Here is a 24,596-nt window from a genome sequence, read left to right on the forward strand (position 1 = left end):
TATGCTGGTTGTTTACAGAGAACATAAGAATAAATAAGTCAATGTATCAAATCAGTATTATGTTAAGGACATGGTAACAGGCCCCTTGGAGAATACAAAAATTACCAAAACATGGTTACTTATCCTCAAGCAGTGTATAATGTAGCCCCAAATGAAATCATCATATAAAAAACATTTTTTTTAATGTTTATTTTTGAGAGCGAGAGCGAGAGAGAGAAGGACAGAATATGAGTGGGGGGTGGGCAGAGAGAGGGAGACAGAATCTGAAGCAGGCTCCAGGCTCTGAACTGTCAGCACAGAGCTGGATGCGGGGCTTAAACTCAGGAACTGTGAGATTATGGCCTGAGCTGAAGTTGGACGCTTAACCGACTGAGCCACCCAGACACCCCTCATCATATTTTTACTAATACTTTTTTACTTAATTCTTTCCCTGAAAAAGAGGTATTAATGATTAAAAATATATTAAATATGGGAAATAGGACTATATAAACAGAATTTGTTAATGGACTCCTTTAATCTTAATTATGATTTTTTTATCTTCAGGTATTCACTTTTGAATAATAATTACAGATATTAATTACATCACTAACTACAACAACTAATGCCTATTTATTGTACAAAGAAATTAAGCGACACTAATTCAGACCTTAGAATATAATGCACAAAAAGACATCATAGGTGTTAAGATTATAATAATTTGATACTTAATAAAATTTCTAATCTCCTTTGGCTTTGAAATATATTTACCATTTCTTTGTAAATGCTTAAGTGACATAATTCTAAAATATATAAATATTTTAGAAATGAAGTGATTAAAAAGAACAAACTATCTTTTCCCAGATATAAATCTATTGCTTGATGTCATTAAATAATTAAGAGTATTATATTAATATATTTATAGGTTGCCTTTGAAAAACAAGATTATTAATTTTATAAGAATTTGCTTAAGCATACTTTAAACACACATACATAGTTGTATATAAAAATCAACTTGTATAGGACAGAACATATAATAAATATACTTTTGTACTAAAAAAAATATCATATAATGGATGAGTGACAGAGTACTGAGTTTATAAACAGCAAATTAATGAGGTCTAGAAATCTTACCAGGAATGAATAATACATCTCCAGCTTTAAGGGAACATTCATACCTTCTAGCTTTGCAAAACAGTGGATATTTAGCTAAGTCTGGATTATCTATATTCAGTACTTCTGATTTAGTACCTGAAAAGTTGCAAAAAAGGATAATAAAGATTAAGCAAAGTTAGCATTTCTTAAAAGGTAATCGCAAATATAAACTTGAAAGTGTATTCTTTTCTGTACAATTATTTATTTTATCCACACTGTGAGAACAATTACTATTCTGAAACCTAAGCCAGTTTTCAGTGACCTACCCTTTATGACCATGGACATCCATGTAATATAATTAAGAAAATTTGAAAATTTCATTGTTCACACAGCCTATTACCTATATACACATGCACAGTGAACACAAATACATCATAATTAGGAAGAAGCCCTAAGATATTTTTCTATGAAAATAGAATTCTTAAAAAGAGAAACTGAATAGACCAGACCTTAGAAATATAAACTTAAAAAAAAGTACCTGATAAATATAGATACTGGGCATCTCGAGGACTGAATAGTACAACACGTTTTTTTCCTGTCACTTGTATCAAGAAGTTATCCATTACCTGAAGGCCAATAAGAACTTATGGATAAGCAATATCTAAAATTCAAATAAATAGAACCAGTGGTATTCCAAACAGTTAAATGTAAACCCTATCCTTTAGTAAGACTTGCCTCACATTATCTAAAACTCTTACAGTAATATTCTAATCTAACAAAGAAAACATTTGTATTCTAAATACAACTGTGCCTTTATTAGAGGTATTCCAGCAGCATTGCCTTAAAATGGTAAGGACTGGCAAGCCATTAGGAAATCTGAGGACTATTTGCCCTTGCCCCAGTATTCTGACAGAGAAGGTAGTTACATCTATTTGAGGCTCCCCTTGGTTAGTACTTATTTTACTTATTTGTCAGGGGATGCTGTGCAATGAACATTGGACAACAGATTGAAAAGCACTTAGAAAAATTAGGTGCTGGAAAAACACAAAGTATTGCTGTAATCAACCACTACTAAACTCTTATATAGCCAACCATAATTTAGTTACGGCATCCTGATTTCCAAATTATTTCTACCGGACTATAACTTGGCAAATGTTCTCTATGTACTTACTAATGGAGTAATCTTGATTTCTGCATATGCAAGGATATACTTTGTTGGTACACATTGTGGAAAATGTTAAAAGGTGGAGATACATAATTCTTAGCCAAGGAATTAAAATATATACTAAGCAAGATATATTCATAATTATTTACATTTTGCTTCTACCTAAGCATTTCTCCTTTCACTAACCCTTTTCTTATGTAAGCCTTAACTATATAACAAGCACTCCTTTGACTTATTTTTAATTTAAGAAAAGATTTATCAAATTTCATTATAAATCCAGATAAAAGTGATACTAGTTAAAATTTAAAATAGTCACATAATACAATTAAAAATATATTTCAGTTACCATATCATTTTCTCACCATATCATTTATGTAAAACATTTAAAAACTAAGCTAAGAATTTGTCTACCTCATTTAATTAGAGTTATTATGTTACAATCCTCCCAAGAGATCCTCAGCTGAATTATAATACATTTATAAAACAATATAGCTTGATTTAGAACTTAAAAAAAATTATTTTATCCTTATTTATTTATTTTTAAAGTTTATTTATTCTGAGAGAGAAAGAGAGAAAGTGGACACATGAGTGAGAGCAGAGGGAGGGACAGAGAGGAGAGAGAATTCCAAGTAGGCTCCGCAGTGCCAGTGCAGAGCCCGACATGGGGCCAGAACCCACGAACCATGAGATCATGACCTGAGCCGAAACCAAGAGTCGGACGCTTAACCAACTGAGCCACCAAGGCACCCCCAAAATTATTTTATGTTTAGAAACTTATTAGGTATTGCTTTAGCTTCCTAAATTTCTCCACCCAACAACAAACCATACACAATCCTACACTTTTAATGTGTGGGATTAATGTGTTTAAAATATTTATATGCATATATTTAAGCAAGTAAAATTATAATACCATGATATGATCAGGGACAATATTCTATACATCTTGCTGCTCAACCAATACAGTTGACATTTCACATTCTCAAGGGATATATAATCTAAGATCTTCAGATATCCCCAAATTCTTACAACTGGAAATGGCTCTCCACAAACTTCTGCCTTTCTCTTGAAAAATAGTTCCACCTAGTCACATAGTCACATGTGTCATCTTCACATCCTCATTATCATAACCTTATGACTTTTGCCATTTGTGCAACTTTCCCCCCTCATCTGGTGGCCATTTTTCACTCACACACACACACACACACACACACACACACACACACACACAAAAAACAAAAAAAACTGCACAAAACTTACATACATACAATATAACAAGACCACAGAGAAATGCAAATATGAGAAACTAGGCACCAACTTGCAGAGCACCTGTTTTCAAAGCTCATGTTTCAGCAAATTATATCTCCAAGATCTTTAGGGTAGTCTACAGAACGTTAAAACTGTAAATGTTATATCTATAAATGCGAAAGATTGACTATAGCTTCAGATTTCTCATTTACGTAGCATACATCATAGTGGGTCCAAAGTTGTAATCCTGGTGAGCTAATTCGAAAAACACTGGAAAAGAACTGCTCCTCTTTGAAAAATTTTGGAAACTTAATATCTCCTTCCAGTAAAGGAAACTGCTTTCTGATATCTGCAACATCCTGCATTGAGAGAAACATGGTAAAAAATTTTAATAATAAATGCAATATTGGTGTAATGCTTGTTTTACTTCAGTCTGCCATCAGAGCCCAAGGTATCAAGGAGGAATGGGGCAAAAGTCTGTTCATTGCTTTAAAATACTAGTAGGTGACCACAGCCAACACATGCTCTTTCAAATGAAGTAATGACAGACTATGTAACAAGACTGCAGATTCAATAATATCAGTACTGTTAAGCTTTATATGCTTAATTAATAGAGAGGTTCTTCCTATTTAAACAACAATCATACAATTGCCATCTACTCCAACATTAAGTATTTAAAATTTATGAGTCAACAATTTGAACATTATCAACTATGTAAAACCTGTGGGTTTTACTAAGGGAGGAAACTAAAAGAAAGTAAAGAATGAAATGGGAAATAAAAGGAAAAACCAGAATCTTACTTGATCGTTTTATTTTTTAATTTTTTTAATGTGTATTTTTGAGAGAGAGTGAGCGAGAGCGAGCATAAGCAGGGGAAGGACAGAGAGAGAGGAAGACACAGGATCTGAAGCAGGCTCCAGGCTTCTGAGCTGTCAGCACAGAGCCCGATGTGGGGCTCGAACCCATGAACTATGAGATCATGACTTGAGCTTAAGTTGGATGCTTAACGAATTGAGCCACCCAAGCGCCCCTTACTTGATCATTTTAGGCAGCCATATTAATTTGACTCTGAATACATGTCAAAACTTATATAATGAATTATTCAGAATGTTTATAATTATTTTAGATTATATTTTATTAGTTGAATGGCCATCTGTAAAATATATTGTTGAAAGGATTTCTTAATTATATAGAGATTAGAGTAGATGACTTTAAACACTAAGATACTATGGTCCTGCCTAAGAACTAAGTAACCAACTTTTAATAATTTTATCTTATTCAAGGGCACAAATCATTGAGAAAATAATGGAAAAAGATGAAACAAGTCATGTGTCAGGCACTAAGTATAAAACTACAGTGCCAATTAAAAAATATATATCCATTTAGGTTTTAAGCATTTGTTTTACATTCAGAATTCTTACCTTTCTAGGGTCTTCCCCAAGTGACCGTAAGTAGTACTTCTCATCCTTAAATATTGCAAAGAAAAATAACATAAATATTCACTTAAAAATACTAGAAAGTAAAGACAGAAGGAAATGAGTCTTAAAATCTAACCCAGTTAAGTTGTTTTCGAAACAGTTCTGTTTTCTTACCCTTTCTACTAATGCTCTCTGGTGGCCATATGAAGAAATAGCTTCATAGGCCACTTATTAGAAGGACTAGATCCACAAAATGTTATATGAAATAAATTTGAAAGGCAACACATACCTACTATGTCTAAAACACAATGCTTAATTTATTTTTTAATGTTTATTTATTTTTGAGAGAGAGAGATAGAGCACGAGCAGGAAAGGGGCAGAGAGAGAGGGAAACACAGAATCCAAAGCAGGCTCCAGGCTCTGAGCGCTCAGCGCAGAGACCCACACAGGGCTCAAACTCACAGACCACAAGATCATGACCTGAGCCGAAACTGGAAGCTTAACTGATTGAGCCACCCAGGCGTCCCTACAATGCTTACTTTAGATTTTATGCTCTAAATTACTTAGACTCTTAACAGTTTATAAGACTGAAAAGAATTCTCATTTGTATAACACACATGATCTCAAGGTATTGTGGAAGCTAACAACAAACTTCTTCATGTAATGCAAATGTAGAATAGGAGATAAATCTAACAATTTATATTTTCAGTAATAAATATTTTAAAAATCCGGAACACTGCATTTTATCAAGGTAAGCCTTATAACTGATCATATAAATTCTCAAGCCAAATCCTTTAGAGTCAGCTCATGTATGAATTAGAAATATGTCACATCAGAGTAGTAAATTTATGTTGATACTTTAAAAAACTGTCAACTACCCTCACTGAGTAGCTAGAGTAGAGAAGTGTTTGAATTATAAAACACTACTATTGCTTGCATTTCCTCTAAAAATTAAAGAACTGAGATACTGGGTCAAGTACAGGGGCAATCCAACTCAGGAATTCTGCCTCTTTTATACCTACACCTTACCATCATAACACAAAATTCAAAATCTACATTATTTATCTTAACAACATATTATAAATCTAGGACCAAAAATTTAACTCAGCTCTCAGATCCAGTGTTTTCAATTTTTTTTTAACATTTATTAATTTTTGAAAGATAGAGAGAGACAGGGTGCGAATGGGGGAGGAGCAGAGAGAGAGGGAGACACAGAATCCAAAGCAGGCTTCAGGCTTCAAGCTGTCAGTACAGAGCCCGCCGCGGGGCCCAAACTCACGGACCGTGAGATCATAACCTGAGCCGAAGTCAGCCGCCCAACCGACTGAGCCACCCAGGCGCCCCTCAGATCCAGTGTTTTTATGTTTTTAACTAGCGTCATATAATTTCTATAAATTTCTTACTGGGTAAATAGGTTTCAAAGTATGGTTTTCGGAATTCTAAGTTTTCTGTCCGTTCTAATATTTCAGGATTGAAAAAAATAAATTCAGCCTTTCAAGGTCACGCTCTTGTCGGGGTAGCCCCAACCACTGACTGAGCAAGATGGAAAAGGACTAGACACTGTCACCCACCCACACAGGACTCCTCTAACAGGCAGTCTTTGCTGAGGAGTTCCACCTTGAGCTGGCAGAGATGCTGTCTTCCCCCACCTAACCCTCCCCTTTCTTTTCAGAAGTATTACTCCCCAATAAACTTTTTTGCACTCCTAAGCCCATCTGTGCACCTGATTCCTGGAGGACTGAGTTGATAGTCTATATTCATCTTACACCTAAAAATTATGGATTTATGTCTAAAAATTATGGAAAGTTGTAAATAAGATGAATATATACTGTTAGTTCAGGTAAAGCTAATGGATTCAGTTTTAGTAGACAATCTAATCATATCATAGAATCACAGCCCTGCAGAGTGTGGAGGGATCCTGGTGATAATCTAGTGTAACCACTACCTGCTGAAACAACTGTGAACAGGCAGCACCCATCACAACCAAACTGGCCACCAGCCCAGCTGGCTCAAATGCAGACAACAGCTTTATTCAAAACTTAACAAGCAGTTTATTTTTAAAATGTGCTTTTGAGATAACAGTGAATTTGTTAAAAATGTATTTCTATATAAGCCGCAATGTCTTATCTCAAGATATTTAAATTGAATTATTTAAAACTGGATTATAATGTAAATAAGTAGAATTCTTCTGCATTTAATCCTGAACAAATGTTACAGCAAATACAACAGCAATCACATTGATAATAACTAACAATAATAAAATATAGAAACAGTCTAACAGTCAATAAGATATGAAAATAAAGTTCTCTTTTAGCATTTGAACTTTGCATATCAGACCAAAGCATTTTCTTAAAGCATTTTTTTTTTTTTTAGTTTGTTTATTTTGAGAGAGACAGCATGAGTGGGTGAGGGGCAGAGACGGGGAGAGAGATTCCCAAGCAGGCTCCACACTGTCAGCATGGAGCCTGATGTGGGGCTTGAACTCACAAACCATGAGATCATAACCTGAGCTGAAGTCAGACACTTAACTGACTGAGCCACCTAGGTGCCCACACACCAAAGCATTTTCTAAGAAAGTATTATTAATAGCTAACATTTAGTGAGTAGTTTCTACATGTCAGGCATTGATTTTATTTAGTTAACTGTCACAAAAACTTTATCAAATAGGTACTATTATTGTTCCTGTTTTATAGATGAGTATATCAAGGCACAGAAAAATAACATGGCCAAGGTTTGAGATCTAATAAATAGCAAAACTAGATCTATGGCATATACAACCAAACCTTAAAAACAGCTATCAGAGAAGGCGACAACTCTGGTATATCTAATGTTCTTGTACAAGAAAATCCACCTAGTATACAGATATTAATGCTTTCTAAAGAAAATAATGTTCAAAGCAGTTACCTCTGAAATAAAGAATTCTTCATGCTTTTCTTCAGCTGCCCTTTGAACCAACTTATCAAAAGGTAAAGTTCTGAAATAAACACAAAAGAAGCCTTAGACTTAATAAATCAAAAGGTAAAGTTCTGAAATAAACAAAAAAGTAGCCTTAGACTTAATAATAAATCAACCAGTAATATTCTATAGGTATATATATAGGTTTGTTGGAGTTGTATGATCTTCTGTTTTACAGTATCCATAATTTTTATTATATCTATTATGTGCAATTTTTCAAAATTCATTTAACAGTGTGCTTATTTGACCTAGATTGTCTAAAGTTTTGATTTCAAACATTAAAGGTTTTTAAATCTATGGTGCAAATGAATCATTCTAATGTCAATATCCTCCTATTCCAAGTTACTGTTAGAAAAATGTTTCTGTGGTATCTGGTTATCTCCCCATATACACAAACTTTCAAACTTGCTACTTATTTTCAAGTGTCATGGCAAAACAAGTCTTGTGACTGACAACTGGAACAAACTACTAGTGCTACTTTGGAAGAGATAGTAAGCGAATGGTCCAGTGAAGATCAAGTCCTTCCCTCTCTCACTGATCTTCCTGCCTTTAGGCACTACCACAGAAAACAGAGGCCCATAACACTGCTCTCAGTCTCCTTCACTACTATGTCATTTAAAAAAAAAATTTTTTTTTTAGTGTTTATTTATTTTTGAGAGGGAGAGAGAGACAGAGCATGAATGGTGGAGGGGCAGAGAGAGAGAGAGAGAGAGAGAGAGAGAGAGAGAAAATCCAAAGCAGGCTTCAGGCTCCGAGCTGTCAGTACAGAGCCCAACGCGGGGCTTGAACCCATGATCCATGAGATCACGACCTAAGCCAAAGTCAGATGCTCAACTGACTGAGCCACCCAGGCGCCCCACCACCACTCTGTCATTTTAAAGATCCTGAGGTGGGGCACCTGGGTGGCTCAGTCAGTTGAGCATCTGACTTCAGCTTAGGTCATGATTTCACAGCTTGTGAGTTTGAGCCCCATGTCGGGCTCTGTGCTGACAGCTCAGAGCCTGCAGCCTGATTCAGATTCTGTGCCTCCCTCTCTCTCTGCCCCAACCCATTTGCATTCTGTGTCTGTCTCCCTCAAAAATAAACATTAAAAAAAATTTTTTAAGATCCTGAGGAATACCTCAAGAAGAATTCAGTGAAGTGACCAAATTTTATTCTTCTTCAATATTTCTGTTTAAATGGCTATCTCCTTCCACCCTTATAAACAGAGATGAACATCACAGAAGCAGTTTGTTTCCTTTTGTCTTACTCTTGAGCCTGGAAGGCTACCATTTCTCTGGGTCCCATCCTATCTATTCAACATTCTAGAATCAAAAGTACTGACCCCCACATGAAGATGACAACAGTAACATCAAGAAAATGAAGTCTTCAAAAGCATCTGGGTCAAAAGCCTCTCCTCCACCCCTCCACTGCACTCCAACCTCCAAAAGTCCAATTAAGAGTTGTAATCTTTTCATTCTTCCTACCTAATATCTTCCCACTTAAATGTGTACTGAGGAGGTGGGGAGAAAGGGTTAGCAAAAACCCTTTCTCCTTCTCTATAAGATGACCTTGGGCCTACCTTCTCCTAGCAATGTTTTCATAAAAACTTACTGATTTAAGATAAATGTGGAATGTTAGCTGTGATATCAGGTAACATTGTGTATTGTAAAAATGACCCTTGATTGATAAACTGTGTCTGAACTAAAAGGCTGATGAGTGGACTGTAAATATTTGTTAAGAAGCAAAAGATTTGGCTTCCCTGTGTGCAGTGTAACTCTTGTAACTGAGTTTGTCCCTTGGTGGAACCTAGAAGCTAAATTCACGGGGCCATTTCATGTCACTGGTTTCTGTGGATTCTGTGGCTTGACTAAACTAAGGTGTTTCTGTACCCACCTATATAGTCTTGTTCCCTTACAACTAAGCTGTCACTTGGTGAGCCAAAAAATGGCTACTGTATTGGAATAAAGACTCCCACTGATCCTATACTGCTAGAATGGGGTTTCCCGCCTTGTATCCTTTTGTAAAGCTAAGTGAATCTGATGCCAGATTACGAACTAGTGAGTCCTGTGGCTATGAATGTCAGTCTGAACTTGAGGACATTGCTGATAATTAGGTACAAGAGTGAGCACTGCCAAGAGAGAAGAAAGGAGTCTGCCATTTGCTCAGACCAATTTCCTACTACAGTTTCTGGCTAATTATATCAACAAATTTACTTGGAATCCCCCTATGCAATGTTTTCCTCTCTGACCTCATCACATACCCTTATTCCTACCAATGCATCTTTGAAGAGTTTGGGGAAAACGTAGAAGCTTCTCTGGTCCAGAGCTACCCCTGTAATTGGCACAGTAGCCCAGGCTTATCTTTTTACTAGGAAAACTCAGAAGGGTTTTAAAACCTGCACGAGAACAGGGCAATGAAGAAAAGCAGAACTTGGGTGCTATCAGCAATCTTTTCCCTCATGTAGTGGTGCCTGTCAGAGCTTCTATGTAAGCAAAGCTGAGACAGGGGGAAATGAGGTATGAATTAGGAAGTTCCTTGGTCTAGAGGTTTTATCTATCTTATGCATGTTTCAAAAAAAAGGACACCTGCTATTTAAATTCCATTTGTCTGGACTGGTAGACAGACCAGTAAAGGGAGATAGTATCAAAGAGGGGTTAGTCTCATGGGCTCTGTGGAGTCAGGCAAATTTGGGTATAGATTTGGTTCATTATTTCAAGGTATATGATCTTGGGTAAGTTACTTAATGTTTTTAAGCCTCTGTTTTCTCAACTGTGTAATCATAAACAACAACAACAAACAACAAAAACTACCTCACAGATAGTTTCCAAATTAAATGACTAATATAATCTAGGATGCTTGGCACAGCACCTGATATATAGTAAGTGCTCAGGAAAGGACAGATGGTAGGGTGAACAACAATGATAATGTACCCATTAGCAGCATGAAAGTAGTTACCAACATTTTAAAAAAGAAAAAGAAATCTTCACTGTCCTGGTCCCCATTTGCAAAGGCTGCTTTGCAAAATCAAGATCAGGATTAATAAAAGTATAAGTAAGAGCAGGATGATGACAGGAATTAGATGACGTGATAGACAGAAGCAGTTAAATAAAGCTTATGTAAGAGTCAGACTTATTTATTTTTTTGAACGCCCAGAAAAATACCAACAATATTCTTTCACCACACAAGACTCTCCTCATACTACCCTGATTCTAGAGGAACAATGAAAGGCACCAAGAAGGAAGAAGTAAAAGCTAAGACTTGGGAATGTATTGCTTTTCAAATATTTAATAACCAGAAATGCAACCTTAAACTGAAATGGTAACAATGATACATGTGTGTAGGATTTCTTACTTTCTAGACTCCTTTTGACCTAGATGCCTCCCTTCTTTCCTACTCCCTGGTTGGTAACTGCCAAAAATGACTGCACCTATTTTTTTCTTGCACTAAGAAAATAATCTTGCAACTCTTTAGTAGCTCTAGTGAAAGGCTTGGAGAAAGCTGGGATAAGAACTATTACATAATGTATGTGCTTCAAAACAAGTTTTGAAAAGTTTATGGAACATGACAAAACATCAAAGCAATTCAAGATGAAGTTTCAATGCCCATTTGTTATGGTTTTGGACTCTCTGGAAAATAAACATCATTAATTGCTGGCTTAAAAATGTTCATCATTCCAGCACTTTCTTCCACTTTTCTGGTTTAATAAAAAATGAAAAGTTCTTGCACTTATTAAAACTTATGGCAATTAAATTCAATTCATGGCCTACTAAACACCAAAACTATAATGGTGAATATTCAAAGGCTCAAAAACTAAGAAATACTTTGGCAAGCTGCTATATGAGCTTGGATATTTCTAATGAGAAAGGAATGGCTCTGGACATTAGAAGCTCTGTTTAACTCATCTCTAAACTCTGGAAGGAACAGTGAGAACCACCTTTCTTTAAAAATCAGTCTTTTGTGAACTACATGGTTTTTCAACTGAATTTGCTGGAAACTGCATGTGCACAGAATATAAAAATTTGTTTTTTTTAAACATTTTTAATGAAACTTATGGGAATAAATAGCATATTAAATCTGTAAGATTATAGCATTTAAAACATTGAAGTTTGGACATTCAGCAGCTTTTAACTATCTTACTTACTTTTAAGACATCTGAAGCATAAAATGATAAACACAAGGGAAATTAAAAGCATCTAAGCTTATTGTGTCAAAAAAGAAAATTATGATTTTTTAAGTTATCCTAGTTGATGAAAACCTATAGCAAACATAGCAACTACCTGACCTATATTTCTGGAGGGAGCAGAAAAAAGAAAGCATGGGCTTATGCTTTTCTAACAATGAAGAATTAGAAAATCTTTTAAAAATAAGGGCATTAAAAATCAAGCTAGGTTATGAAGGGAAACTTTAGAATTCATTACTCTAGATAACAATTACTAATGAGGTAGGATCAATTAATTAATGAAGCACTGAATGACTACAGCAGACCCAATTTGGGGGTTAATCTAACTCAAGTTATAGAAATCTGGTTCCTTCCAGAGTTCCAGAAGGTAGCAGGCATATACCCTATTTAAAAAATGGTCTTTGAAAATGTCTTTATATAATTATGTAAATTTAGAATTTAAAAATTAGTAAGCTATTCCATGACTGTATCAAACTAGCCAAAAGATGAAAGGCAGTATGGTCTTTGTATAATAATACAAAACTATTTTATAAAGGTTTAAAAGCTATTTGTAATCCCAGAGTAAGCCTCAGAAGAAAATACCTATATACAAAGTTCTTACTAATGAAGTCCATCTGGGCAACTGCAGCAACATGAATCTTTACTTCTTTTTTCCCTCCAACTTGGCTCAGGTAATCCACTGTCCATTTGCTTGTACATGCCCCCAAATCGATTCCTTCCAACACTAGAGGTTTTCTCTGTAAGTGGCAAAAACATACAACAAAAAATTAGGGAAAATGAATAATATATGAGGAGTTATATTTGGCAATACAGGGACAAAAACAGTAAGAAATGATTCTTGATCCTAAGATGCTCAGACTCAGACCTTTTGACAATTCATGCTGTAACTGAAACAGGAAGAGCAACAATGTAATACACTTAGAACAAAATTTACCATTAGGAAAACAAACCAAACAAAACAGCAGTGCCATCACTAGCTAGGAACAACAAATCTGAACATTACTTACAGCATTTTCACAAGTGCTATCTATAACAAAAATATAAATAATTAAAATGTGTACTTTACAGTCAATATTGTTTGTAACTTTTTATTTTGATACTATTTCAAACTTGTGAAAAAGTTGCAAGAACATTACAAAGAACTCCCATATACTCTTTACTCTGATTCACCAACTGTTAATTTAACATTTTGCCCCATTTACTTCACCATTTGCTCTCATGTTCACTATGTGTATAGAGAGGAACATATTATTAAAAATAAATTAACTTCAAGGTAAGTTGCTGACATCACACTTCTTTATCTCCAAAAACTTGAGTATAGTTTCTGAGAACAAAGACGTTTTCTTACATAGCCACAGAATAACTATCAAAATTAGATTTAACACTGATAAAAATACTACTACTTTACAATCCATATCCAATTTGCTAATTGTCCTATTATCTCTTATAGCTTTTTTTTTTTTTTTTTTTTTTTTTTTTTGTCTATTTCTGAAATCCCACATTGCATTTAGTTGCCATGTCTCTTTTAATCTGGAACAGTTCCTCAGCCTTTTTCTTCCATTACCTTGACATTTTTTGAAAAGTACAGGCCAATTATTTTGTAGGATGCCCTCCTATTTCAGTTTATCTCATGTTCCTCCGTGATTAGATTCAGGTCATACATTTTTGGAAGAAATGTACCACAGAAGCAATGCTGTGTCCTCCTCAGTGCAACACATCAAGTAGCACATATTTTGGTCTATTATTTGTCATGTTAATTTTGAGCAACTGGTAATTCCTGCCTGAATCAAGTATTACTATGATGAATGCAAAAATCATGATTTTTAAAAAATTTCATCATCTTCTACATTAGGTAGCATTCTAATGTCAAAATGAGCTCTAACATCTCCATTTATTTATTTTATTCACTTGGTTTAATCTACCGATTTAATTTGATGCTCGAAATATCTCACATTTGGCCAGTAGGATCCAATCAAGCTGGCTCTTGTGAATTTTTACCTGAACACATCCTTTCTTTATAGCAAAAAACCACAATCCAGAATCCTTTTATACTTTTTCTGTCCCAGCCCTACAGTCATTTCATATTTAGAAACCCTGATCTTGGTATTAGGTGTGTTCATTGCTATTGGGGTGTCATTACTTCCAGGCCTTCTCAGTGGACAGAGCTAAGAAATGTGTGAAAGTCTGTGTATATTCATTTCTCCTTTTCCCAAAGACACGCACATAATCACACATAGCCCACATATGTATATACCTATATCTATTTCTCTCTCTCTCCAAGCATACATATACACTATATACACATATGCACTTAATAGATGTATGTATGAACGAATCAAAATACCACCAACACTGAAACCCCAATACCGATCTTACACCACAAGGTTCATTTTAAACTTCATTGTTTATATATTTGTAACTCTCTTCTGTTAACAGTGAGAAACCTTGTTGCTATCATCTTCAATGTTTAATCAATTGCATAATCCCAGAATTCACAATAAATACTTTCACGATTGCTAAGTCATATCACTGTAAAAAGCAAGTCTATTAACTAGAGTTCAGTATTTGTTTACAGTTCTTTTTGTCTTTAGACTGAAGACATACCAAGTACTGTGCTCAAAAATGATTTGGGTTACTTATCTCCCTCCCCCTTACTTAAGTTCACTTGTTATTTTTTTAAATTCTACATTAGAGTTTTGGTTTTTTTAATCACTACTCATCATTAATTTTATTATCAGTATTACTTTAGAATGTAAAACATTAATGTGATCCCCAGAGTCAAAACTATGCGAAGAGGTCATCCCACCCATATTCTTCCACTTCCTGCTCACTCATCCCTTATAGATAACCAGTCTCATTTTTGGCTTATCGTTCCTGGTTTTGTTTGTTTGTTTGGCAGAGAACAGAAACACATATACTTCCTTATTTCCCCTTCTTTTTTACAAAAAAAAAAAAGTGGCATATTTTGCAGGGTTTTTTTGGTAATTTGATTTTTTTTTAATTTAAAAATATATCCTGGAAATCACTGCTATCAGTTCAGATTATCTCCCTCATTCTTTTTTACTGCTTTGTACACCATAATGTAAATGAACAATTTAACCAATCACTCTCCTGTGCATAGTATTTTTAGATTATTTGCAGTAATGCCCAAAGTAAACTCCTCAAAGAGGGATTGCTGGGTTATAAAGTAAACACACATAGTTTTGTTAGATATGCCAAATTCCTCTCCACAAGGGTTGTACCACTTGGCATAAAGTGTGAGAGTTCCAGTTTCTTCACAGCCTCACCAAGAGTATTATTAAAGCCATAGATAAGAAATGGTGTATCAGTGTAGCTTTAAGTTCTCTAATGAGTAAAGTTGAACATCTTTTCATGTGTAAAGGCTATTTTTTATCTTTTTTTTTTTTTTTGATCAACTGCTCACATTTTGTCAGATTTTTGGCCTTTCACACCCCACCCCTTTAATTTTTAGAAGTTCTTTATATACATGGCCTTTTCTGCCCTTTTATGAAACATGTTGCAAATACTTTCTTCCCCAGCTTGTATTTTATGTATTCAAATTTTAATCTGTTACCACACCTGAATTTTCAGTCACAGTTAGACTGTCTACTGACCTAGATTATGGAGGAATTTATCCATGTTTTCTTCTAACACCCATGTAGTTTAATTTTTCTACATTTATGTCTCTGATTCATTTAGAGATTTGATTATTCTTGTGTATGATGTCAGATATGAATCTAATTTTATCATTTTTTAAAATGACTAGTTGCCCCCGCATCACTTATTTAAAAGTTCCTTTGCCCCAGTGATTTTTAAAAAAATTTTTTTAACGTTTTATTTATTTTTGAGGCAGGGAGAGACAGAGCATGAACAGGGGAGGGTCAGAGAGAGGGAGACACAGAATCTGAAACAGGCTCCAGGCTCTGAGCTGTCAGCACAGAGCCCGACGCGGGTCTCGAACTCACGGACCGCGAGATCATGACCCGAGCCGAAGTCGGCCGCTTAACCGACTGAGCCACCCAGGCGCCCCTGCCCCAGTGATTTTTAACACATCATGGTCATCACATACTAAATGCCCATATGAATGGAAATTTATTTCTAGATGTACACCTCCAGACTTTCTATTCGGTTTCTCTGGTCTATCTATTCATGCACCTATATCACACTGTTAATTATTTTTTTTTAATTTTTTTTTTATTTTTGGGACAGAGAGAGACAGAGCATGAACGGGGGAGGGGCAGAGAGAGAGGGAGACACAGAATCGGAAACAGGCTCCAGGCTCTGAGCCATCAGCCCAGAGCCTGATGCGGGGCTCGAACTCACGGACCGCGAGATCGTGACCTGGCTGAAGTCGGACGCTTAACCGACTGCGCCACCCAGGCGCCCCTCACACTGTTAATTATTAAAACATGTTAAAAATCTGAGGACTATGCCCCATCATCGATTTTCTTTAGTGTTTCCAAGTAGAAAGGTCTTGTTTCACAGTTTTAATTAGTTTCTACTTTATTACATCGTGGCCAGGGTGTTGTTTGCAATATTCCACTTTAGGAAACTTAAGTATGTCCACTTTGTGACATATTATATGTATCTTGTCTGTAAAGATTACGTTACAAAATACTCTTTGCCATGCATCTTAGAAAGCATTTTCACATACATTGTTTCTCCACAATCGTGCCCTACAAGCATCTTATGCTATCACATCCTGAGGTGGGAGTAGGGAGGGCAACAACAACCCATCCAGCACTAGACCCACAAATAAATGAAGGCTTAGATCTTCGCTCTAGATTGCTAACTCCTAAAAGCAAACAAACAAACAAACAAACAAACAAACAAACAAGCAAACAATCAAAAAACTTCGTTCCTGACTTTTTTCATACTGAGAACTGTAGCTCTGTGACCACCCTTCTAAATATCAAGTAAAATTGCTGAGGGAGAGTTCTACCATAAGCATAGTAACTGTAAGCTTGTGGATTATATTTTTCTTTTAAGTACCTGATGGACTCTTTAGTCTGTTCTGAAGCCTGGATTCCCTTACAAAGCACCGCGAGTCAAAATACTTCTCTTTAATATTATCCTCTTGAGTATTCTCTTAAGGAACTGAGGTTCGAATTACACATATAAGAGGTTCCAACGTCTGAACTGGAATTCAGGTTAGTTAGAACCCAAGACCAGGGGAAGTCAGTTTCCCGAGGGATTCCCATTGCTTTCCCTTTTGGCTCGATGCAGTGAAAAATTGCTCTTCTGAACCCAGTCAGTGGAGTAGACTAACACGCGCCTTTCACGCAACCAGCGGGGCGACGAAACCTCTAAACTTTAAGAAACCCAACGCAACTCCCTTCGTTGCCATGGTAACGGAGGAAGACAAAATAATAGAGTCCGTCCAGAGCCACCCTTCGCAGCGAGCAGCGCTTATTAGGCAAGCTATTTCTCGCACTCCTGGCTCCGCTGTCACCCTGCTCCCCGAAAAAGTGGCGCTGTTCTCCCTGGAAAACTTGACAGATGATCCATTCGACATCCCCCATGTGCTCTCTCCCCTGGCCACAGAGCCAACAAGCCATCTTCAGCCGCCTGCCGCCTCCTCCCCATACCCTGGGTCTCCAGAAACCAGTTCGGAGCCGCCCGAGTGGCAGGGACAGGTATTCCCTGGCTCCCTGCGGTTCAGCCTGCCTGAGGGCCTCACCTGCGGGTAGAGCTGCTGCGTGAACTGTTCCTGCGAAACGCCCTCCAGCCGGGCTACCGGGATGCTCTGCCAGGCCATGGTCGCTCACGCCTGTCCCGCTCAAGTCCCAGGAACCCCGGCCCGACACGTCCGTCAGCGCGCCATCCGCCCGGAAACGCCACCCGGAGAGAAAAGGTCCGCGGGGCCGCTCGACTCGCTAGGGCGGCTGGTCGGAGATCCGGGCCCGGGGCCACAGGGCCTCCGCGTGAGCTGCGTGCCGGAGAGCCGGAGTGAGGCCGACTCACCAGAGGTGGCAGCAACAGGCCAGATTCACTCTCTAGTCTCCTCCGGATGCGACCAAGCTGGTTTCCCACCGACTTTCATTCGACACGGCACAGACAGGGACTGGGGTGAAAAGCCATAAAGATGGCGCTGGCTGTTCGTCTTTTGCCCCGCTTGCTGCTCGCTCCGCCGCTGCCCGGCGGGGCCGGCCGACCCCGGACTCCCCGTGGAGCCGAGGTGAGACCGCCGTTGGCTGAACTCTGCCGCTTCTGCCGCCGCCGCCTCGGCTCCGGACCGGCCCCGCTTCCTCGAGTCACTTGGGCCTCGGCGCTGCCCGCTCGGGGCCCGCAGCGTCCCCTGCTCAGCCCTCCGGGACTACCCGCAGCCCTCTCCGCTTTCCCTGCCTACCCCCGGCGGAGCTACAGCGCCGAGGAGCAGCCCCAGCCGCGCCAGAAAACCAAGATGATCATTCTGGGATTCTCCAACCCCATCAACTGGGTTCGGACTCGAATTTACGCCTTCCTGATCTGGGCCTATTTCGACCAAGAGTTCAGCATCGCAGAATTCTCTGAGGGAGCGAAGCAGGTTTGTTCATTTGCTTGGGGGTGACCTGTTCGCCTCTCCTGCATTCAGCGGTTCCATGCAAAAAGTGTTTAGTGATGAGGTTTCCTCACTGGGTCCCAAGGTATCCAAAGTGGGTAGTGACCCAGACACAGCCCTCCGCTACTTCTTGACTAAAATTCAGCTGCTTCTTACGTTTGCACGGTCGCCGAGGAGGAAGAGGGGTTCGATTGAGACACCAGTTCCACCAGCTGAAGTCCTCCAATTCCTTTTTCTGCTCTACAGGTTTTGAATCCGATAGAAATGAATTCGATTCAAAGCCCATTTCTGCCACCTAAAAGCTACATGGTTTTATCTTTCTGAACATCACTTTCTGCAAAATTAAGAAGACCATGCCTGGCACATAGCAGGCGCTCCACAAATGTTAGTTGAATAAATGAATGAGTAGATGCGATCGTTTTGAAGAGTAAATAAGGTAGCAGTTTCAAATGCAATAATGTAATTTTAGGTAGAAAAACAAAACTTCCTGCTAGCCATTTGGCAGAGCTCCCCAGCCCATCTCCCTACCCCCGAATTCTCCCCCATCGTACTCTTTAAAGACTAACTTAGAGATAAGGAGTTTTACCCTTTCAAAGAATTTGCTGAGCAACCTGGTCGCTAATAAGTGCATAACATCCTACACACTGAGAAATAGCCTTTGGTGATTCATAACCCTGACCCCTTCCCTTTTCTTTCTCTTTCTTTCTGAGTGGCTGATAATACCTTGCCTTACCCTTGTCCCATAACAGTCACTTTGGGTCCTGAGATTATTTACGGATTTTTTTGTGTACATGCACTTTTCTAGGATGAAAGTCCATCTATAAATGTCTTTCGAATCCCTCGGAGAGTTTGTCATTCCCAAACATTTCAGAACTGTTGATAAATAGAAGTCATAGTTTATTTCCCAGTTCATACTGCCATATACCTTAAACTTATGCTATAACTGTAATTATTTCGCAGTACTGATTGTATAAATAAATGTTTCCAAATTCATATAATCAGTGTCAATATTAACTCCTGCCTCCTGCTTCCCTGAGTCAACTCTTGACTGATTTATGTGTTTATAAAAAAGTTAAAAAGCAAAAGGCAGGCTTGATTAATAGCGTTATAAGTGGTAAACCTCTGCTCATATCAGTTCTCAAAATCTTTTGTCATGTAGAGGTAAATTGATGTGATTCTACTATCCTCCACAATGCCCACTGAGGACACATGAACTTGTGTGCCTCATAACATATTAAATGACTGTACCAGCTCATTTATGTGTCAATGAGGAATGGAAACCCTCTCCCCTTCTTGGGCAGGAATCAGGTTTTACACCCCATGTCCTCTGAACACAGAGGAGCATGGGACACTTTTTAGCCACTCTCTGATCCAGATCACTGTCTGGTCTCCAGCTATTAGCTATTTTTGCCCTCATCCTTGCTATTAAGTAGTATCTCCATCCTTTCATCAGCCAGTCTGTATACACGTTTTGCCTCATCTAAGTCGGTTTTTGTGCATTTAACCATTGTGATTTCCAAAAGGAATGTTGGGCCATCCATGGCAAATATTTATCAATTCCTTTAAAACAATGCTTACTTATAACATACCTTTTATATCAAGCAAATCAGTTATTTAACACCTAAGATTTAAGAGGACATGGCCAAAAAACCTTCACCCTACTAGATCTCTTTATGCAATAATGCAACTGTGTCTTCTTTGCATGGGTTTAAAAGTCTAGGGCTTAGGAATAATCTGGTGCAAAAGCCTTAGCTAGTTCATCTACTCTCATGGGCTCCACTTGCCCTTTCTCCTTAATCTAACCTCTCAGCAATAAAATGTTATCTTGGGTTGTGAATATCAAGTTATCATTAGAGCACGTTCATTCAGATTTTTTTTTTTTATATCAGAGAACATGAAAACAAAATGGCATCTTCAGGACCATTCTAGCCTAATTCTCCTTTACAGATGATAAAGCAGTTGGCTCAAGGATGCATTGTAAGCAATGTCTTGTGACCCTGTCTATAAGCAGTCTTGGTCCTCCAGTCACTAGAAATTGAGAAGGTTAATTACGGTCTGAATAAGCTTTTATTCATCACATGAGCCAGGGAAATATGTGGTCCAGTGCTATAGCTTTATTAGCTCCACAGACCCTGCTTTCCAGTAATATGTACATATAATATGGAATCTTCCCTCTTACTGCCATCAAACAGCAGTAATCATATACTGTATGTTTTCTTATATATCTTAAGTTTTGTCCTTTTCTATGAAAAAGAGGGCTATTTCTTAGAAGCCTCTCTAGGTTAGATACTCCTTGTCATCAATGCCTCATCAGGGCAGCTTAACGACAGTTCTGACACTAACTCCCTGGAGTTAATACAGATCCTACAGGTTAAGGGCTCAGTCCCACATGACTGACTCCACTTCAGATGCTAATTACAAGTCTAGGCCTCCATTTAACTGGCCAGTTATAAATGGAGGGTTCCCACATTCCCCTTCCTCAAGTTCCATGATTTGCCAAAACAGCTCATAGAACTAAGGAGTGCACTTTACTTGCTATTTTCAGTTTTTTAGAAAGAATACAATTCAGGAGCAGCCAGATGGAAGAGATGCATAGGGCAAGGCATGTGGGAAGGGTATGGAGCTCCCGTGCTTTCTGGGTGCACCACTTTCCCAGCATCTCCACATGTTCACCAACCTGGAAGCTCTTCTAATTCCTTCGTTAGGGTTTTTAATGGAGGTTCCATTATTTAGCCACGAATGATTAAATCATTGGCCATTCGTGATTAATTCAATCCCCAGCGCCTCTTCCCTTCCTGAGTCTAGGGGTGGAGCTGAAAGTTTCAACCCTCTGATCACGTGGTTGGTTCTTCTGACAACAGTCACCTCATTAGCCTGAACTCCAGTATGGTTGAAAGGGGCTTGTTTTAGGAACTGTGTGCCAGGAGGTGGAACAGAGAACAAGTGTATATTTTCTTCTTATATCACAATGTCACACTATGGATATGTGCATATGATCCATCTTCCCTATTACTGCCATCAAACCACATTAATCATATAGTGTTTATTTTCCTGTATCTTCCTGTATCTTCTTGCATGTTGTATAGGCTATTTCCTAGCCTCTTTAGGTTAGACAAACCTGTATCATCTAAGCCTTCTCAGAGCAGCCTCCTGATCGTTATTATCTGATCAGATAGTTTGCTCAGGTGTATGTTAGGCCATACAAACATCACACCTTGGCCATACAAACTAGAATGTAGTGGTTGGGTTTCACCATGATCGTTTTGGTCTTTTTTCTTCTTACCTAAATACCACCCGCCTTCCTCACGAAGGCTTATTAATACAGATAGTGTCTTTGAACCCTGAGGGCCTCTCACATGTTTGCAAGGCATCCTGGAATCCATTTGGATATATGCATTTTCTGAAAATTCAACAACTCTTATTATTGTCTGTTTGCCAGGGCTGCCATAGCAAAATACCACAGTCTGGGGCACAGAACTTTATTTCCTCACAGTTCTAGAGGATAGAAGTCCAAGATCCAGGTATTGATAGGTTTGGTTTCTTCTGAAGTCTCTCTCCTTTGCTTGCAGATGGCTGTCTTCTGTGTCCTCACTCTTGTTCCCCCCACCCCCTCCGTGTGCATGTGCCCCTGGTGCTTTGTGTGTCAGTATTTCCTCTTATAAGGACACTAGTCAGGTTGGGCTAAGGCCCCCCCTCATCTTACTTAATCACTTCTTTAAAGACCCTGTCTCCAAATTCAGTCCTGAGGTACTGGGAGTTAGGGTTTCAACATATGAATTTGGGGGAAACAGTTCATCCCATAACATTCCATCCCAAACAATTATTGTCTGTCTGACATGCCTTTGCATCTGCATTGTCTTGCCAGTTCTTCGCATTTCATCTGAGATGTTCCTTCCTTTAAGAGGCCCTCTCTGGTCCTCCCAGATTGACTTAAGTGGTGCTTCTGCTCAAGTCATCCTGTTCTTGCCCCTGTCATAATTCTTGAACTTGTCCGTTTACTTGCCTCCCTTCTCAAGTAGACTGAAAGCTACTTGAAAACAGGTAGGTCTTATACAGAGTTTCGTTTCTCATGGCTAAAAATATGGAGGATTGTAGTTGGTTCCTCCCTACTTTAAAATGGGATATCGGGGCACCTGGGTAGTTCATTTGGTTAAACATCCAACTCTTGGTTTTGGCTCAGGTCATGATCTCGCAGTTCACGAGTTCAAGCCCTGCATTGGTCTCTGCACTGATAGAGTGGAGCCTCCTTGGGATTCTCTGTGTCTCTCTCTGCCCCTTCTCTGCTCATAATCTCTCTCTCTCTCAAAAATAAATAAAATATTTTTTAAATGGGATCTCCTACATCTCACTGTATTAGACTGTGTAAACTCATTATATTTTCTCCCACTTTCCCAAACCTGCCTTCCCTATCTTAATGAGGTTCAGATTGCAGCCCAGATCTCCAGACTCCCGTTACAATCTAGAATGTACTACTTACAAAATTCTTTGGGTTCTTGGGGAAGGGGGAGGGGTCATATAATAGTCATTACAGTGATAACAGTGATTACTTCATTATTATTTTAAAAGGAATTCTGTAGGAGGATTTTTATGTGAAGAGTTATGTTTATACACATACCATCTTTTCCCAGGTCCTAAGAGTGGTTACCTAATTGGCAATCAGCTCACTACTGTATATGTGGGAAGGCCATATGAGAAGAGACAAGCCAAGCAACTTTGAAGCATATCATAGTATTTGACATTGTTTATCCTTTATCATAAAATAGTCTTTGTGATATTAAGCTAATTAAGTATGAGCATTGTATGTTGTATGGTATTTTGCATGATGTTTTGAAATAATGATTACCACTCCTCACCTTTTTTTTTTTAAAAGGCTTTTGCTCATGTGTCCAAGTTGCTGTCACAATGCAAATTTGATCTATTGGAAGAACTTGTGGCCAAAGAGGTAAAGTATACTTTTAATTTTCCTTTAAAAATAAGTGTATTACTCTCTTGCAATAGAATGATATGCATTACCCTTATTTATGCTTAAAAGTAGTATGTGTGCCATCAGCCAAAGTAGAGTCCTTGTATCTTTACTTTTGGGTACTTTGGGTCATATAAAAGTATAGAATGCTTGCTACTTAAGGTATAGCTAAGTAAATACAATGTCTTACACTTGTTTTTGTACTGAATGCTCTGTAGGAATTACCTGTTGAACAATTAGATGCCTTTCAGGATTGCTTTTGAATATGAGTAAATGTAGTAAATTTAAAAATACGTTTAGGGGTGCTGGGGTGGCTCAGTTAAGCATCCGACATCAGCTCAGGTCATGATCTTGCGGTTCGTGGGTTTGAGCCTCACGTCGGGCTCTGTGCTGACAGCTCAGAGCCTGGAGCCTGCTTTGGATTCTGTGTCTCCCTCTCTCTTTGCTCCTCTCCTGCTCATGCTCTCTCTCTAAAATAAATAAACATTAAAAAAAGTAGGTTTAGAAAAATTCATTCCATAAAGAATTCATCTGCTTACTGAAAGGCTTTTGAAAATTCAGTAGGTGAACTATGGTTTGCTTTTTTCCATACTTAGGTGCTACATGTATTGAAGGAAAAGGTTACTTCATTACCTGATAACCATAAAAATGCCCTTGCTGCTGACATAGATGAGATTGTATACACATCAACAGGAGACATCTCCATTTACTATGATGAGAAAGGTACTGCTGGAACATAGTCAACTTTAAATGATAAATAATTGCCCAGATAGGCTAAACTAGTGGATAATCATGAAATAGTGGGGTTTTGTTGGTACAGTGGATATGTTTAGAAATTCAAGAAAAATAATACGTTCATTCTTTAAGGACCTACCTACGAAAGAGTTAAGATATGGTAATAGTTATTTAAGCCCTTCTATCTAAGCACCTTCCTCTACTATTATTTCATTCACAAGAGAAGATATTGTCACTTAAGTTGATGACGATTGTCTAAGGCTGCTATCATGTCTCAAATAGAAAATATGTTTCAGATTTCGTAATTTGAAGGAAACAATTGAACATTTTAAATGTCTAGC

At 38.0% G+C, this 24,596-nt stretch overlaps 3 protein-coding genes across 9 annotated transcripts in view; 2 read left to right on the top strand and 1 right to left on the bottom strand.

Annotated features, from left to right (window-relative positions):
• Nucleotides 1–3,834, top strand: part of CC1H2orf69 (chromosome C1 C2orf69 homolog) — a 23,574-nt gene extending 19,740 nt beyond the window's left edge. Inside the window, exon 4 of the mRNA XM_045034244.1 lies at nt 3,698–3,834. The gene's annotated coding sequence lies outside the window, so the exon portion shown is untranslated. The remainder of the gene's footprint in view (nt 1–3,697) is intronic.
• The window catches only part of TYW5 (tRNA-yW synthesizing protein 5), a 22,828-nt gene extending 4,994 nt beyond the window's left edge, over nt 1–17,834 (bottom strand). The window contains exons 1-7 of the mRNA XM_045034245.1: nt 17,697–17,834; nt 12,599–12,753; nt 7,804–7,873; nt 4,903–4,947; nt 3,703–3,840; nt 1,610–1,697; nt 1,111–1,227 (exon numbers count right to left, since the gene is read on the bottom strand). Coding sequence (XP_044890180.1) covers nt 1,111–1,227; nt 1,610–1,697; nt 3,703–3,840; nt 4,903–4,947; nt 7,804–7,873; nt 12,599–12,753; nt 17,697–17,774 — 691 coding nt within the window. The 5' untranslated portion in view covers nt 17,775–17,834. The remainder of the gene's footprint in view (nt 1–1,110; nt 1,228–1,609; nt 1,698–3,702; nt 3,841–4,902; nt 4,948–7,803; nt 7,874–12,598; nt 12,754–17,696) is intronic.
• Nucleotides 17,835–18,058: 224 nt separating this feature from the next.
• Nucleotides 18,059–24,596, top strand: part of MAIP1 (matrix AAA peptidase interacting protein 1) — a 37,927-nt gene continuing 31,389 nt past the window's right edge. For all 7 annotated transcript variants that reach the window (XM_045034249.1, XM_045034248.1, XM_045034247.1 and 4 more), the window contains exons 1-3: nt 18,059–18,542; nt 23,428–23,499; nt 24,117–24,243. In XM_045034249.1, coding sequence (XP_044890184.1) covers nt 18,102–18,542; nt 23,428–23,499; nt 24,117–24,243 — 640 coding nt within the window. In that variant the 5' untranslated portion in view covers nt 18,059–18,101. The remainder of the gene's footprint in view (nt 18,543–23,427; nt 23,500–24,116; nt 24,244–24,596) is intronic.

Source organism: Felis catus, chromosome C1, assembly GCF_018350175.1.
Source record: "Felis catus isolate Fca126 chromosome C1, F.catus_Fca126_mat1.0, whole genome shotgun sequence".
NCBI classification, from domain to species: domain Eukaryota; kingdom Metazoa; phylum Chordata; class Mammalia; order Carnivora; family Felidae; genus Felis; species Felis catus.